Source organism: Callorhinchus milii, unplaced genomic scaffold (assembly GCF_018977255.1).
Source record: "Callorhinchus milii isolate IMCB2004 unplaced genomic scaffold, IMCB_Cmil_1.0 Scaffold5, whole genome shotgun sequence".
Classification (NCBI taxonomy): domain Eukaryota; kingdom Metazoa; phylum Chordata; class Chondrichthyes; order Chimaeriformes; family Callorhinchidae; genus Callorhinchus; species Callorhinchus milii.
In genome coordinates, this window is record NW_024704746.1 from 67,379,418 (window position 1) to 67,397,130 (window position 17,713).

The 17,713-nt window shown below is 38.7% G+C and overlaps 1 protein-coding gene across 1 annotated transcript in view; it reads right to left on the reverse strand.

Moving 5' to 3' along the window:
* The window catches only part of sephs1 (selenophosphate synthetase 1), a 29,232-nt gene that overhangs the window by 7,559 nt on the left and 3,960 nt on the right, over positions 1 to 17,713 (reverse strand). The window contains exons 2-4 of the mRNA XM_007911341.2: positions 7,655 to 7,758; positions 2,468 to 2,575; positions 740 to 894 (exon numbers count right to left, since the gene is read on the reverse strand). Of these exons, the coding sequence (XP_007909532.1) occupies positions 740 to 894; positions 2,468 to 2,575; positions 7,655 to 7,758 (367 nt within the window). The remainder of the gene's footprint in view (positions 1 to 739; positions 895 to 2,467; positions 2,576 to 7,654; positions 7,759 to 17,713) is intronic.

Genomic DNA, 17,713 nt, shown 5'->3' on the forward strand with positions numbered 1-17,713 from the left:
GATATGGTTGTAATGGCAGAAGTTTTCACTTCATATCTTTTTTGTAAACCTAGTCTCACAGCGCCTACGCTAAGGTGAGAGCAGAGCCACAATTTTTTTTTAATGAGATGGACAGTTCATGGGCACAATCTCATATATCCTTGTTGAAATGTTAAGAATTTGTCTCAAACCTCCAACTCACATTCAACTGGGACGTTGCCTGTATAACACAACTTTGCAGTTTTCCTCAAAACTAAATAAATAAATTCTTGCTTTTGATACACCACCTTTCACGCCGGGAGAAGGTCTCAAAGCACTTCACAGCATTTGTTGTAAAGTGTAGTGACTATTTTGTAGGCAAACATAGAAGCCAATTTGCACATACCAATGTCCAAAAAACAGCCATGAAAGCGAATGACCAATTTTATTTTGGGGGATTGTTGGCCTGGTGACTGGGAGAGAGAAACTCCCTTCTCTTCACAAATAACCCCATGGGATCTTTAACATCCACCTGAAAAGGCAGATGTGACCTCGATTGAACGTCTCATCTGAAGGACAGCACCTCTGACAATGCAGCGCTCCTCCAGCACTGTATTGGAGTTCCAGCCTAAACCGCGAGTTCAAACTTCCACCGTGGGTTTGAATCCACAACCTCGGAGGCGAAAGGTGCTGCCAATTGAACTAGGCCGGCACCAAATGAAAATATCGAAGCCCAGACAATATTTTACAAACCATCATACGTACCAGTGATTCAACTTACATGATAAATTCATTTGGCTGACAGACTGTAGTGGCCACACCTCCTAATATGATCCAAGGGTTTAATACCGTTTGTCCGCCCGTGACTGCTGTACCTGCCTCATCCGCCGCATCTTTAAAACCCTGTATTATTAGTGGCATTACTTTGTCCCGCTCCTGTATATAAAACACAATTAAAACTTTAAGATGTTTGATGAGCTTTAGTTTCCTTTTTTTTAAAAACACACAGGTTCATTATTATAATAATTGGATTTGATGCTTCTTTCATATTGGGAGGATCTCTCGATGTGCTTAAAGAATTCACTGTGAAGTGTAGTGAGTTTGTAGGAGAACAAGACAGCCAATTAACAGATAGCAGTGAAGTGAATGACCAATTTTATGTTGAAGATAAGTTGGTCAGGAAGAAACTCCCTTCTCTTTAAGTCGGTATTAAAATGCCAAAAACTTGGATACGAGTCATGCGCAATAAAACTTTGTACTGTTAAACAAATCACATGAATTAAAGTTACTTTCCCCCTAACAAAAAGGGGGTGAGGGAAGAGAAAAACTTTGTGGATAATTTCATTGCTCAATGAGATGAGGAAATTCGGTCAGCATTGGGAATACAACCTTCTCCTCATAATTCTGACCCTCACGCTTTCCCAAATCAGATGTGGAGCGGAACTCTCTTTAACCCAACCACCCCAATTTAGGAAGAGTAAATCCTACAGGGTGTCCACAAAGTCATGTTACTCCCTGTTACAAATTAGCGATCCAAGACTATGGAGGAGCTGAAACAAGCCGCTAGAGATGCATTTCGCCTCATCACTCCATCTGTGTTACGGAGGATGTCACAGTGAACATTATCTGCCATGAAAATAATGGCAATCACTCACAAACACACCGATCCTCTGGATGTCTAAATACAGTTACACACTTGTACTGAATACAATTAAGTACTTCTAAATACAATTATTATCATTCTTCCACGTTTCAGTGGTTGGTCAATGCGTTGTAGGGAGAAAAAAAAGGGACTCTGTGGATACCCTATTCCCCTAACATGAATGGCTTCTCTTCTTATTTTTACACCCTCAACCCTGCCAAATGTGGAGCACATTTCAGAGTTGGGCTGGAATCAAACTGCAGAAACCCATTTTGTGCAGCACCTTTACAACCAGACAGAAGCCACTTCTCTTCTACCAGTCGAGACGGCTTCAATCTAACTCACCATAAAAGGCCAGTGAACCAACCAACTAAATCACCTAGTCCCCAGTAAAGATGTAGAGCTCAGTCTAGATTTCCTTTGATGCAACTCTATTGGTGAGATTTATCTGACATTATTTCACTCTCCCTTTGAAAACTGGCAACTGTACTTTGCTGCTGAAACATAAAAGGTACATTTTCTGAAATAACTTCTGGACAGAAGTAAGAGGAAGAAGTGCAAACTAATATATGCAACCAGATCTGTCAAATGTGATGTTAACACACACAATAACGAGAGCCATGATGTTGACTTAGTAGTTGCACCTTAATATTAGGAGTTTCCAGTCGAGCAGGATTTTCCATCGTTCTAATAACAAACCGATTCTGACACAGAACTGCACAATTTCTATTTTTACTTTGAACAAATGTTAAAACATTTTGGAAGCGTGCATTTAGCGTTGTTACTAACCTACACAATGTCCATGGATTGGGTGCACCCTGTGTGTTTGTAAGTACGTTTTGGACGCCTGTTAATATTGCAGCTTACCTTATCTGCCATTTTATTGCTCACGCCAAGCAGCATCAGCATGTTGTCACACTCTGTGACCCCCATGGCATAAAGGTCACTTAGAACATTGGCACAAGCTATTCGGCCCTGCAAAAAAAATTGAGGGTTGGATTAACCAATCGTACCAATTACCAAACGACTTACTAAAGGGATCCTTTCAAAACAAACAAAGTCTAATAAAAAGAATTCTCATCAAACCAGAACATAAAATTGTGGTTTAAGCCAATCCCTTATGGGGAATCTCAAACCTATCTAAACACGATACAAATGTAGACTTCTGTGTGCTGTGATGCAGTTGAAATGAAATTTGGACAGACTTCATAAATATTGGCTGTATCCGTTAATTTGCTCTCAGATGGAGCGATCTTACCGTGGATTGAAAGTTTGTCGCAAGCAATTTTAAATAATACACCCAACCAAACCTATGGAGAAATTTCATGCAAAACTACATCACATTAGAAAAGGAACCGCGTGTGGGCAGCCACAAAATCCACGCACCTATTTTGCGATAGAAGAGACCCAATAACAGCACTTAATCTCATGGAACGTACCAGGATTAGGATTATCAATGCAATTTCCTGAACAATCTCGCCTTCAATTTATCGTAGAAATAACCATGACTACACTGGCACTAGTCAGCTAGGTTTCACTAAGATATTAGATGGGGTGGGGGGAGGGGAGAGAAACCTCTTTGAAAAAACAAAGTCACGTGAATTAGTCATATTTATTTAAAATCACTACTCCACCCCTCTTGAAAATCACAAAGAAATGCAATCAGTTTGGGGGAAGGGGAACAAAGAGTGGTCGCACAATTAGCAATTTACATTAAAAAAAAGGGGGATTATTACACCCAGAAAAGTGACCCGTCAATCAACTAACAACCAGGTTCCAACTAACTAATCAACAGAGGCGTGTGGAGGAAGGAAACTTGCCTAACGCTTGCCGTGCCCGGGAATCGAACCCAGGTCTCTCGCTTGTGATACAAGTGCTCTAAACACTACACTACAAGTCTCCACTGTGCCTTTTTATTCATCCAAAGTTTTAATCTACACTTTATGTTGATTTTGAACACAAAATAAACCCAAGGGACGTTTATATTCTCTTCATTCTTGGCATGGTTAACAAGTGCTTAATTTTTATATTATAAACTGAATCAAGGTTAGAGTGTGTATTGTTTTGAAATGAACCATCAAATAGTCTAATAATGGATTGTTCTCTTTGGACAAAAGGTCATTTTCCACGTGCAATGTTAACTTCCATTGGCTTTACTTCACCATATGAAAACAGCCAACTCAACAGCAACTGAGGATTGCCAGAGAGTCAGAGGAGAATAGCCTCTCTAAACACTGCAACCATTAATGAAAGTACGCTGTTTCCCCAAGTCCAAATCCAAAAGCAAATTCAACTCAACTCACACTCCAGCAACAAACCTGAGTCAACCAAAAATACTTCCCCTTAAACACTTCGCCATCAGATTGTCAGTGACTGAATTTATATTCATATTTTAAACCCCAACTTAAGATATTAAAAAGCACCTTCACCACTTTCAAAAGAAAGAAAAATTAAAAAAGGACAAAAATCAGAACATCTTATGTATTAAAATAAATTGTCTGTTCTTGTGACCAACATGTCTTTTCAGTCAGTTACAACTATCCAAATATATGTATTAAGTATTGCAGAATAAAACTAGTGTTCAATAGTGTTTCAAATTTTCACTTGCACTGTTATAGATCTGTCTCATTGTGGCTAAAGGATTCATTGGCAATACTGCTATTATTTTACATGTGTAGTCTTTACCGGAAAGAACAGTTCTAAATTACAAATCAGTTGTAAATGAGACTGATATTCATATTCTCACTCGTGGCTTCGGACCTTGCAACTGCTGGGCTTTAAGCTTCAATCACATGCTGATATGCTGTCAACTGCTTTTCAACATGAAAGTTACAGTAAATAACAGTATTAACAACATGCATTTATATTGCACCCTTTCGTTAGCGCAATATCTTGGGAGTGCTTTACACAGACTGTGCCAGACACTGAACAAAAGGCGTGGGGACATGAAGACTGTAGGCGGGAAGAAGAGTTTATGAGGGAGATTTTTATGCAGTTTCTGAAGACTGGTTGAGGGAGAGTGGTGAAGGCTCAACTGATAATGATGGGAGTGGAGAACACACAACACAGACAGACCTATGTTTGCTGAGCAGAGGGGGAAAGTAGAAGAGCAAGGCTGCAGAGGCTCTGAGTTAGGTGAAGGGATTTGTAGTGAAGGTGAGAATCCCACCAACACATTTGGAGCTGATTTTCTAAACTTCACTTACTTCTTACTCCTAAACTTTTGATACTTCTGTATTTCTTTGAGGTGGTAAGTAAATTATTATTAAATTATTATGGGACACTGCTGTGCGCATATTGGCTGCCATGTTTCGCCCACAAAATACAGTTAATCCACTTTACAGTATATTCTGTGATGTGCATTGAGACGTCTCAATGATGTGATGAGACACTTTATCAAATGCGAGAATTATCATTATTAAACTAGTGAATGTGGACTGCTCAATCAATATAATGATTTTCAAGTTCTCCACGTGAGGTTTTTCATGGAATGAATCACATCATCTAGAAACTGGTTTCGCAATGGGGCAATAAAATTAAATTTAGGCAAGACAATTTTAAAAATCTCAGCACGGATGACAACTCTCAACTAACAAGAACTTTCCTGATCATAAAATCAATATGGAGGAAAGCATATAGATGTGTCGATGACTCAGTTATGTTGCCAGGTGATGAACAAGATTGATCTGCACCACTTAACCAGAGTAGCTGAGGAACGGCAGATGGAATTTAATGCCGACAAATATATTACTTGGAATAGACTGATCTGCAGATGTAGGCTAAGTAGGACAATTAATTTTTTTAGTTAACAAAAAACAGTAACATCAATTGAACAGATAAATCAGGTGCATCTGAGCATTAAACTGTGCCCATGTAGTCATCAGGTGAGGGAGGACTTGATTGCATTTGGCAGTAACTTTGCCCAACATCACACACAAGTCAAAAAGCCAAGCAATGTTCATTTCTAAGCTCAAACATCAGAACAGTCATTTTGATAAGATACCAGAGGAGCTGTCAGCATCCTTTATAGAACCAGTTTCTGTCAGGCTGCTATTCTACTTACACAAAGTAAGAGAAACTCTCATTTTAAAAAAAACATCGAATGGAGGAAGATAAGTGACATTTCAGACAGAATTCTTCATCAGACCTCACATGCTGCACTGAAAGAGCTCCTACATGAACACTGACCTATCTGTATTACTACTTGAGGGAGATTTCAGACTATATTCAACAACCTTGGCTGTAAGCATGTAAAATGTGGGAAAATCCCTTTACAAGTGTACGTTGTCAAGATCAATAGATTCACCAACCACTGGAAGATAGCCAGCCTGCTTTATATTCCTGTAACATCCGTTCCTCCATAGTTAGAAGGTGCTGGAAGCAATTTTAACTAAAGACCATCACTAACACAAAAACATCTGCAGTTTGTAAATTTTATTCAAAAAAAGTTCCAACTCCAGTGAAAAGACGTTCATGACAGACACTTCTTTGGAACATTTTTCTAGACTATTCCTAATGAGAATAATTATTTTTTCCAATTACTAAAGTAGTGAAAGCTGAAAGATTAAGCTTATGAGTTAAGACACAAAGATATGTTTACTAATCTGTAGAATATTAATACCGCAGCCTACCTTACCATTTCTGTAACTACGTGGTCATAACCCAAACAGCCACCATGAAGCATATATAATACACAATAAAGCACATTTGTAGAATCACAAAGGTATACCTTAATTCAATAGGCTTAAGTTCCCAAATTTGCTGAAAGCAATAGCACAGCGTAAATGTTTTAAGTACAATTAGATTTCAAATGTCAAAATGAATTTATATGGATTACTGTCAAATTTAAATTGGTACTTGAAAATATAAAAATCTGATTATGTTATTACATCCAAATGCACATAATTCAATGTTACTAGGCAGGTTTTCACCCAAAGGGTAGTGGAAATCGGGAACTCTCTCCCCCAAAAGGCTATGCTGGATCCTGGATCCATTCAAATTTTGAAGACTGAAGTAGATCGATATTTGTTAGGTATCAAGGGATATGGGGCAAGGGTGGGTAATAGGGAGTTGATGTACAAATCAGCCATTACAGATCAAGTTAAAAAAAATGAGCGATAGATTGCAGGGAGTGTAACTCATTACTAGTTCATATCTAACAGGAGGAAACTCAATAAAAAGAGGGTTCAGTGATTTTTACTGAAAAATATATATGTTCTTTTCTTAAACAGTCCCATTTAAATTAATAATAATAATTCTTGCTTTTGATATAGCAGCTTACCACATCTTCGAGAAGTCTCTCAAAGAGTTTCACAGAATATATTGTAAAGTGAATTGACTGTGTATTTTGTGGGTGAAACGCAGCAGCCAATTGCACACAGCAGTGCCCCACAGTCAGTTGTGGATTGAGTGACCAAATTATTTTTATTATTTATTTATTATTATTTTAAAAATTCTATGGCATAAGCAACAACAACAACTTGCATTTATATAGTGCCCTGCATGCAGAGTAGCATCTCAGAGCGCTTGACAGTGGCAGAGTCTGACCCCGAGCAAGAGGGAGGGGAGAGGTGACCATAAGGACGATCAAAAGGTCTTTTGATGGGATTTGAGAGTGGGGAGCAAGGGGGTAAGGCGGAGGGAGGGATTGAGGGGGAGTTCTAAAGCTTCGAGGCATAGTGGCTGAAGACACGGCCGCCGATGGTGGAGCGGAGTGTGGGGCGAGGGACGAACAGGAGGTTGGAGCCGGCCGAGCGGAGGCAGTGGGTGGTGGAGTGGCAAATCGTATAAGTAGTTAGGTGTGAGGGCACGAAGGGATTAGAAAACAAGTGAGGATTTTAAAGTCGATCCGTTCGGTTTTTGGGAGCCAATGCAGCCTGGCAATCACTCGTGTGATGAATACGATTTAAAACGTCACTCACAAAACTGAAACATTTTCTACATAAAAGACAAAATAACAGTAAGCAGTTAATACATTAGATCCGAGCAGGAAAGTCTCTCGCCAATTATGTTGTTAACAATTCCTTTCACACAAATAGACTTAAATTTGCTCACCATCATATAAGGATCGTCAACAATAGGATAAAAATAATCTGTTGTCTGAACCAGAGAAAGACCACCGTGTCTTAAGGGAATAACACATGTATCCATCCCAATACCTGCAAATATTAACAAAGGTATATTAACAAGGAGCACAAAACAGACATCATGAAGGACTAACGCACCACAATATTGTTGTTCTGGAAAAGAAGATCCCCAGAAAGCTACATCATATCACAAGGTGTTAAGTTAGAATTGATGAAACGCCCTACTCCAATAGCACATGATAGAAGCTCTCATGTCTAGGCGTCCTAGTCTAGATTTAACTTCATTAAAAATTCTACAGGTGAGCGCCATCATTTTCCCAAAATATTGGTTGTATGTAACAACTCAGAAAAGAAATCAGTTACATACACGTGCAGCGCCACATTAGAAAAAGACAAACATGTAAAACAGAGTGTTTGTACAGTTCTCCCCGGTTCAAAGAGAAAAAAGGCAAAAGGTAGGAACAGCAGAGAATTGCATCTTAGGTCAAGTGTATATAACAGGAGCATCATCCTGCCACTGTGGTGACAACATTCACATTGAAATTCAATGGTGACAGACTTTCTTATGCTCGATCAGACGAACATTTGATGTTACTTTCAAGGTCAGAAATGAACTGATCTCAATTTTGAGATTCGTGCCCTTTGTAGAATTTTCACATTTCCAGTTCTTGCGTGTGTTTCTCCAAACTACAACGTTAAAATTCCACACCAGGCCGGTATTAGTTTAAAAAAATAACTCCCCTCCTTCAAACCCAATTCGTTTGCAAGCATTATAATAATAATAATAATCCTTGCATTTGATATAGCGCTTTTCACGTCGGGAGGACGTCCCAAAGCGCTTCACAGAATATACTGTAAAGTGAATTGACTGTATATTTGTGGGCGAACGCGGCAGCCAATGGCGCACAGCAATGTCCCACAAACAGTCGTGGATTGAAAATGACCAATTTATTATTGTTTTTGGTTTTGGAGGGATTATTATTAGGCTCTGTGTGGAGTAAGGAAACTTGCCCAAGGTTTCGCCCTCTGCCTGGAATTGAACTCAGGTCTCTCGCTTGCAAAGCGAGTGCTCTAACCACTGAGCTACAGGACTCCACCATTATGGCGCAGATAGTTGCTTTTGGACTCATGGCTTCTGCAGGCAGTAACTTTCATAGCAAGCACAGATAAAGGGTGTTATCTTCTCCCAATATCTGACAGATAATTAATTATTTTCAGTTCTAACAATCACTAGCTTTATTTAGTGATAATGTATAGCTGATTGTTCTTGGGGATGGGAGAAAAATGCTGCCGATGCCTTAAAAACATACATTGACAGACCGACGAGTTGAGTGTTGATTCTCAATATGCTACATAAAACTAACTTGATCAATTGCCTCAACATCATAGAAACATAATACAGAGTCCATTTTGGATGTGTTTAAAAACACAACACTAAAAAGGAGTTGAACGAAAAGATAACTCCACAGTGCAGAGGAAAATCAGCACTATTAGTGTAGTAGTGAAGTCCATTAAAGGTCTGAAATACAATGCCAGGGTCAGTAGGAGATCATGTCACACATGCAATGTCCCCTTGGTGGATGCCTAATCCAGAGGAAAATGAGAATCAATCAACCTCTGGCAATTCACATGCAATAACTAGTGACCAGGTTAATAGCAGTGTTGTCAGATGCCAGAAGCCCACTTCTTACCAGCAAATTAATGAAATGATAAATGACGAGGGAGGGGTGAGCGGGGGGGGGGGGGGGGGTCGTGGAGAGAAAAAAAAGACAGTTAAGAAATTAGATACTAGAGAAAAAACAGAGCTATTTTATAACAAAAATCTGATTTGTAGTTCTACAAACAAATTTGCGACTTGAATCAATTTGTCTAATGTTCAGAAGATGGAATATCTGCAACTAACTGTCTTATTGACCAGGAATCCTGTTAGTAAATTTAAATTAAAATCAAAAAGTAAAGACCTCTATACTTGGAAAGCAATTAAAGTCGAATTTGATTTTGTCAAAAAAAATTCCCTGATGGATAAAGAATAAAAAAGACAGACAATCAGATAACTGGAACACAGAACCCAGCGTAATGGATATAAAGCCCCAGGCTATTAAAGGCGACAGGCAACCTTTTGTTGGTCAATAGGATCATTTAGTCAATAGGACCATTTATACACACAATATGTGAACCAGACCTGCACAAACACTTCCTTTACAGTTGCAGCGTCCTCCTTTTCATTAGACATTGGCAGCAATTTTAATAACTTTTTGGATGAGAAAAAGAGGAAAAAATTTTTAAAAATGCAAAAGCCATCTTTTGTTTGGAGAAACGTGAACGTTTTGTTTCTGAAGGCAGACTAGAATATCATTTTGAAAAAGAATTGCTAAACTGGCCATCCAAACCCACTGCAACTAAAAGGTCTATCTGACTAAGCTGTTCTGCCTCCTACTATATACCATTGTTCCCCATCTACTTTTATGGGTTTAAATCGACTGAGTATATAATTTGGAATCCTGTAGCTTAGTGGTTTAGACGGTTGCCTCACAAGTGAGAGGACCCGGGTTAGATTCCCGGCTAGGGCAAAACGTTGGGCACGTTTCCTTACTCCAAACACCTCTGTTTACCTAGCAGTAAGTAGGATCCCGGTTGTTAGTCAATTGGCGAATCGCTTTTCCGGGGGGTAATAATCTCTTCAAAAATAAAAAGAATAATTTGGTCACTCAATCCACCACAGTTTGTGGGACACCATTGTGCGCAAGTGACTGCTGTGTTTCGCCCACAAAATATACAGTCAATTCACTTTACAGTAGATTCTGTAAAGCGCTTTGAGACGCCTCGAAGACACGATAAGGCGCTGTATCAAATGTAAGGATTATTATTATAAAGTGGCTGAGCATACAGTCACCTATACTCTTGCAATTCTCAGCACTAAACAGCCATTAGGAATATGATCCCTGACTTCCAAATTTGTGATGGAAGCAACTCGTGTAAAGCAATTTTGGGGATCTTGTGCCTGCCGCATGCCATGTGTTGATTTTGCACATGGATATTTCCAGGGCAAATACAAAAGAAAGACAAAACAAACAACAAGGAGTGGGAGAAAAGAGCAAGAAAGAATGAAGGACATTTCTTGGGAAAACTACGAAAAGGAAACAAATAGAATTCTTTGGAAGCGCTCTGAGACACCGTCCAGCGTGAAGGGCGCTATATAAATTCAAGTTGTTGTTGTTACAGCAAGAGAAAAAAAAGTGACAGAAAGTCATCATTTTGTCTTCCCTCCATAGAACCCTTCAGTCGTTCACACGATTAGAGTAGGTCACTTAAGCTAGTGAGCGAGTCGGCAGAAAACCATATTGTTATTGCAGATAGTTTGTTATATTTGCATTACTAACAGGCTATTCCAGGCAAAGAAGACTATCCAAATATCTATTGCCCCAAATGTCTTGGATATGCATCTAAACAGCTATTTCACTGAAAAAAAACTTTTGAAATTAGTGTTTTATTATGCAAGTATAGTTAAAACGCTGAAAGTACAATACTTTCATATGTGGTAGAGATTTTACATTTTTTGTAACTGTTCCTGCAATTTCAATTGCGCAAAATGATCTATTCCCAAGGACTGATGACCCTCAACTTAATCAACCTAACAATTATACTATCAAAAGCCAACATTTATAATATCAAAACTGAAAATTTGACTCATCTTTTTTCCAATCAGATTCAATCAATCCTTCTGGTTTGGGTTCAAAACAGAGTTCTGCAACAATTGACCCCAGTAATCAATCAGTTTTCAGGAATACTTTGGGTTTAATACTATAGCTTCATCTGAAAAAGCCAGCATACTCTGAGGCAAACATACTTTGACATCAAGAAACATCTTCCACCTTTGCCAGCTATTCAAGTTTTGGAAATAGTAATTTTCTTTGGTCAGCCGGTGTCTGACACAAGCGGAAACTCATCAACATGCTTCAGTATCCAAACCAAAGTGAGAAGTCCATGCATCGCACTGACACATTCCAGAGATATCTGCTGGAATGGAATGCCACTCGCTCTCTAGAGAGACGCATCCTGCTTACCTTATTCTGGAAAGTATTAGGCACGGGTTAGTAAGAGCCAAGGCTTGGGGACCCTAAAGTGTGAATCAGGCTACTACTGTAGTCTAATCAGCTAAAACCGTACTGCTTGCCATTAAAGCACTGTTTCCTGGTTTGCTTCTCTAGCTAGGATCACCCTACCTGGTAGAGCTTTGGCTTGCAGGGTTAATCGGAGCTGAGTGGGAAGAACCCTACCCCCAGTGACTTGTCAGTTTCCTTACTCCACACGCCTAATAATAATCCCTCCAAAAAAACAAAACAATAATAAATTGGTCATTTTCAATCTACGACTGTTTGTGGGACATTGCTGTGCGCAATTGGCTGCCGCGTTCGCCCACAAATATACAGTCAATTCACTTTACAGTGTGTCCTGGGAAGCGCTTTGGGACGTCCTCCCAACGTGAAAAGCGCTATATCAAATGCAAGGATTATTATTATTATTATTGTCTGCCCTTCTAAGTCCTGGCAATGAGCTGTCAAAGGCAGTGCCCTGGAGTAACTGCGGACCCGCCTATCTTAGGAACTTGACTACTGAGATAGCCACTAAAGACAATGGGACAGTAAAATAACGAAGCAGAATCAGAACCTAATATATTGGGCACAGCTCTCAACTTCCACTACTGTTATGTAGCAGCCAATTGGAGAAAATAAACAATAATAATCCTTTAGCTCATTATTGTATGTTCAAGACATCTCAAAGAGCTTCACAGAATATACTGTAAAGTGAACTGATTGGATATTTTTGTGAGCGAAATGCGACAGCCAATTGTGCACAACAGTGTCCCATGGATTGAATGACCAAATTATTTTTATTTATTTTGAAGGAATTATTACCTCCGGAAAAGTGATCCACCAATTGACTAACAACCAGGTTCCTTACTTACTGCTAGGTAAACAGTAACCGGTGGAGTAAGGAAACTTGCCCAACGTTTCGTGCTGCCGGGAATTGAACCCGGGTCCTCTAACTACTAAGCTACAGGACTGAATTGCAGTGACATTTTGATTATGCATAAAACATAATGTCACCCATAATTTGGTGACAAAATGCGTTCCATACGTAACCTGAAGAAAAGCACTGGAGTTTTCAAATAGAAAAGCGGGGATGCCTCACCAGCCTCCAATTGCTCAGCAGCCAGAGGCCCAATATAAACAAAGCAATTCCATTTATCCAAGGTTTCCTTTTGAAAGCTAATTTGCTACTACACTCGGTATAATACGTATCCTACTCATTAAATTCATAATGCAAGAATTCTTTCGTTGCTTCATATTAGTTTGACACGTTTAAAGACACCAGCCATGCGTTCATTTGTTTGTTCTTGTGTGCGATAGCAGTGTGGCCACTATTTTTACCTACACAGGTATGTTCACCTTTTACAAATGTCAACTTTTTAGGTCAACTTCAACAACATTTATTGAATATATAAAACCTTTCAAAGGCTTAATATAATTTTATCAGATATATGAGCCATGCTAAATCATGTTTTTTTTTTACTGCACTATAAAATAAATTGGCACGAAAGGTTTGGGAGAAGCTAAGTGGAGTTCTGTAGCTTCGTGGTTAGAACACTCGCCTCGCAAGCGAGAGGACTTGGGTTCGATTCCCAGGCAGGGCGAAACCTTAGGCAAGTTTCCTTATGCCACACACCTGTTTACCTAGCAGTAAGTAGGAACCTAGTTGTTAGTCGATTGGCAGATTGCTTTTCTGGAGGTAATAATCCCATCAAAAATAATAATAATTTGGTCACTCAATCTATGACTGTTTGTGGGACACTGCTCTGCGCAATTGGCTGCCACGTTTCACTCACAAATTATACAGCCAATTCACTTTATCATACATTCTGTGAAGTACTGTGAGACGTCTCAAAGATGTGATAAGATGCCATATCAAATGCAAGGATTATATTATTATACGTTATCACAAGCTCTTCCCATTATTTCCATTTATAGATTTTCATCAGACTGAGGCCTACAGAGTAAAATAAATGCCAGAAAGAAAGTTTGCAAATACACAAATGCAATAGTGTATCTGCGAATTGTGAAGATTTTTCAAACTGTTTTTTAACACTTCAAGCAAAACAAGCTGACAATCTCCTTCCGTTACAACCCTGAGTTTGCCACTACAAGGTGTACATTCCAGTCTTGGATGAACTCCGGTGAAAAGAGTCTCTAACTGAGGCCAGGAGGTGAGATCAAAAACACATTATCTCCATCCTCAACAGGTTCCATTCAATTGGAGAACACAAATTTAGCAACTCAGTTAATACCTTAGTGGTCCAAAATAAAAATTGTAAATGATTTCAGAAATTACAACATTATCCCACTACATCCAATTAACAAGTAATCGTATAGAGAATGCCAGCTAGTTCCAGCAAACATTACCATGAGTCCAATTCTGCAGTATTTTTGATGTAGGTCACATCAATGAAACTCTTCAAAACCTAATACATAAATCAATTCTGGACTGTTACACAGAATACTGAAATTGTTTTTACTCCAATGCTGCACTGTAACAGCCTACATTATGTTAGCTTGCAGAATTGGCCCACAACGTAGGTTTCGCCCACAAATTACACAGTTAATTCCCTTTACAGTATATCCTGTGAAGCACTTTGAGATGTCTCAACGATGTGATAAGGTGCTATATCAAACGTAAGTATTATTATTACTACAATTACAGAAAGTCTAAGCAGGCATCATACAATTTGAAAAAATGTTCTGGGATGCTTTGCGATTTTCCGACCAATTATTGGAAATTTCAGTATAAATTCAGTAAACACTGGCAGTTTAAAATAAATTGAGATATGTAGCATTTGTTTTAAGAATGGACTTGCTTCATTTCATTGATTTTCCACATATGACAGGCCAAATAACCACCAGGGGAAATATATTTGAGACTCCAAGATCAACAATAACTCCATGTGCAAAAACTCCACACATCGCAAGCTTGCTTTTTACCTCAGAATCTGCAGGACTGGATCGATTGAATGAGAAAAATATGCCCTCTCTTCTCGCTTTATCCATCATCTCTAAATGCAATAATATGTCCTACTAGGTGCATTGATTATAAATTTCTTTAGTATCTTGCTGATATGGCCATTCCTAGAATTATAGAAACTTACAGCACAGAAGAACGTCATTCGGCCCATTGTGCAGGTTATTTCACGAGGAATCCGCTCAGTTCCATTTATCTGCCCTTTTCTGCGTTTGCCTTCACAGTAAAATCCTTTGAGATGTCTCAATGATGTGATAAGGCGCTATATCAAATGCAATTATTATAATAAAACAATGATGTTAAATACACTTGTTGCTCATAGCCTAGTAAGTCAGTCCTTCTTTTAAGCACTGGAAGCCAGATGGATGTCCACATGTTCGGTACAGCAGCATATACACAAACCCTCTAAGTAAGTGAATCCACACTCAGACAGGGCACATTGTCACAGGGTCATCTTGTGTTCTGGAAGTAGTCGGTTATCCAAAGCTTTTTCTTATTTTAAAAAAGCTGATTGAGCAAGAACGTCAGGAATGGCTCAATGAGGACAATTATCCTTGTTAAAGGTTTGACACCGGAAACTACTTTGAGAGTGGTGCGAGTTATATGGTCACACCAAGCTGTTCTTGGGAGAAAGCATAACTCTGCATATGCAAACTTAGATAGATATGCACTGATCTGTATTGAATGAGACTGAAATTATAATGTAGATAGACACCTCCTTTCCTATATTGTATTACAAACTTAAAAGGTGTTTCCGTGGGTGACCTGGGCACTCAAGAATTTAAACAGTTAACTTCACATCTTCTGGAGTTAATGCAGGACTTCCACCCAGAAGTGCGTTCATATTGCTTCTGATAGCAATTATTTGCCTCAAAGAATTAATGAAATTACAATCATACTACTTTTAGTTGTTAGTGCAAGGTGAATTGACAAAATCTGCAGAGTAACGTATTCTACTTCAATTTGATTAAAAAGACATTACATTTTGCCCCTACTTCTATTCCTAAATTTTTGGCAAGGGCAAATGTCTTCTCGTCATAAAAAGCAAATAACTGTTACAAAAAGCCACAGTGCAGAAGGGTTATCAACTAAAATGACTTAATTGCTTTCTAGAAATTTGAAATCAGCGTACATCGATCCAGAGGATAATTACTACCACTAAGAAAAAGCAAAGGCTGCTCACTCGCGTGGCTCAGTGGGTAAACATCAAATGATGCTGTGAGAACCACAAAGACCGAGATGGTCACAAAACTGATCTTATATCTGTTCATGCCTAAGCCTACAACTACAAGAGCACGTTTAGTTGTGATGGCTCCTGTGTACGAATATTTCAAACAATCGCTGTCCAGAATAACAAATGAAGAACATTCACTTGGGATAGAACCATAGAAGATGCCACTATACCATGCGAAGGAAAAAGAAATGTGGGCTGGAGCAAAAGGGAGGGGAAAAAGGAGAGAAATCCACCATTTTTGAATCAGCTCTATAAATTACCTGGTCCGTCATCATTTTAAGTCGGATAGTTTTCATTTGGTGGAACTATTGCTGGTCGATGCATGATTATATGCATCACTTTAAACAGAAGCTATATTTGTGTCCCATTATTGACCACTTAACTATAACTTTGCCACTTGAATTCTGGACTTTGTCATTCTCTATACTATGTGGTTTTAGCTGGTTAAACTCCAACAGTACATCCAACCCACACTCTGAGGTCCCTAAGCTTTGGCTTCTGACAACCAGAGCCCAATATTAATCCTTGCATTTGATATAGTGTCTTTTACGTAGTGAGGATGTCTCAAAGCACTTTGCATGATTTACTATAAAGTGTGATTGTAGATTTTTTTGTGGGGAACATGACAGGCACACAGGCAGCCTGCACATAGACATAACCCATAAACAGCCATGAAGTGAAATATTCTCTGGGATTAGGTAAGCAGGGTTCATTATTCCAGGGAGTGTGTGTATCCCATTTGAGATACAGCAAATTCCCACCTGTATCTAACAATACATGTGTGGAATTCTCAGTCTGGTTTCAACATTGAGCACAGCGATGGGTTTGTGTCAGAAACCTAGCTAACCAAAACAAATTTAACTTTTTGTATGCAGTTACTACAAAAAAAGCCATTATTAGTCCAAAAAACATAGGTAACATGTATTTTCTGCATTAAAGGTAACAGTTATACTTCAATTTATTAGCAGTTGCTTTCCATCTGTTCACTTTGCTTTCTCTCAGCATATCGAAGTGAGCATTATGTGACTGTTCATTCTGAGCAGTTATTAGGCCTAATATAACAAGTATAATCCTTGCATTTGATATAGCGGCTTATCACGTCGTGGAGATGTCTTAAAGCACTTCACAGAATATACTGTAAAGTGAAGTGGCTGTGTGTGTGGTTGGCTAAACAAATATGAATAAACATCCCTTGAACAACACTTATTCAGGTATGTAACTTAAAGCTGAAGAAACCATTACACAAATTGCATGCAAGTGCAAAAGCTGCAATATCCTGAAGATATGTGGGAAAATCAACAACAAATGGACATAAAATTATTGGGAGGAATCAACTTGGATAAACTGGGATTAAATTCACAAAAGACAGGCAGCGACGGTAAAAGTGCACTTCATTGTATTGCAAATATAAAAGACAGGTCTAGTCCTTTGAATTTCTTGACACGGAAGGGCAGCAGCAGGACTTATGAATATACCTCACCTTCCATTAAAGTTAAGCCCTAAATGTTATTTATTCTGATAATAATAATCCATACATGTGATATAGCACCTTATTGCATTTTCAAGACGTCTCAAAGTGCTTCACAGAACGTACACTAAAGTGTAGTGACTACGTATTTTGTGGACAAAATATGGCAGCCAATTGCGCACAGCAGTGAACAAACAGTTGTGGATTGAGTGACCAAGTTTTTTTTTGAAGGGATTATTAACAACTGTTTT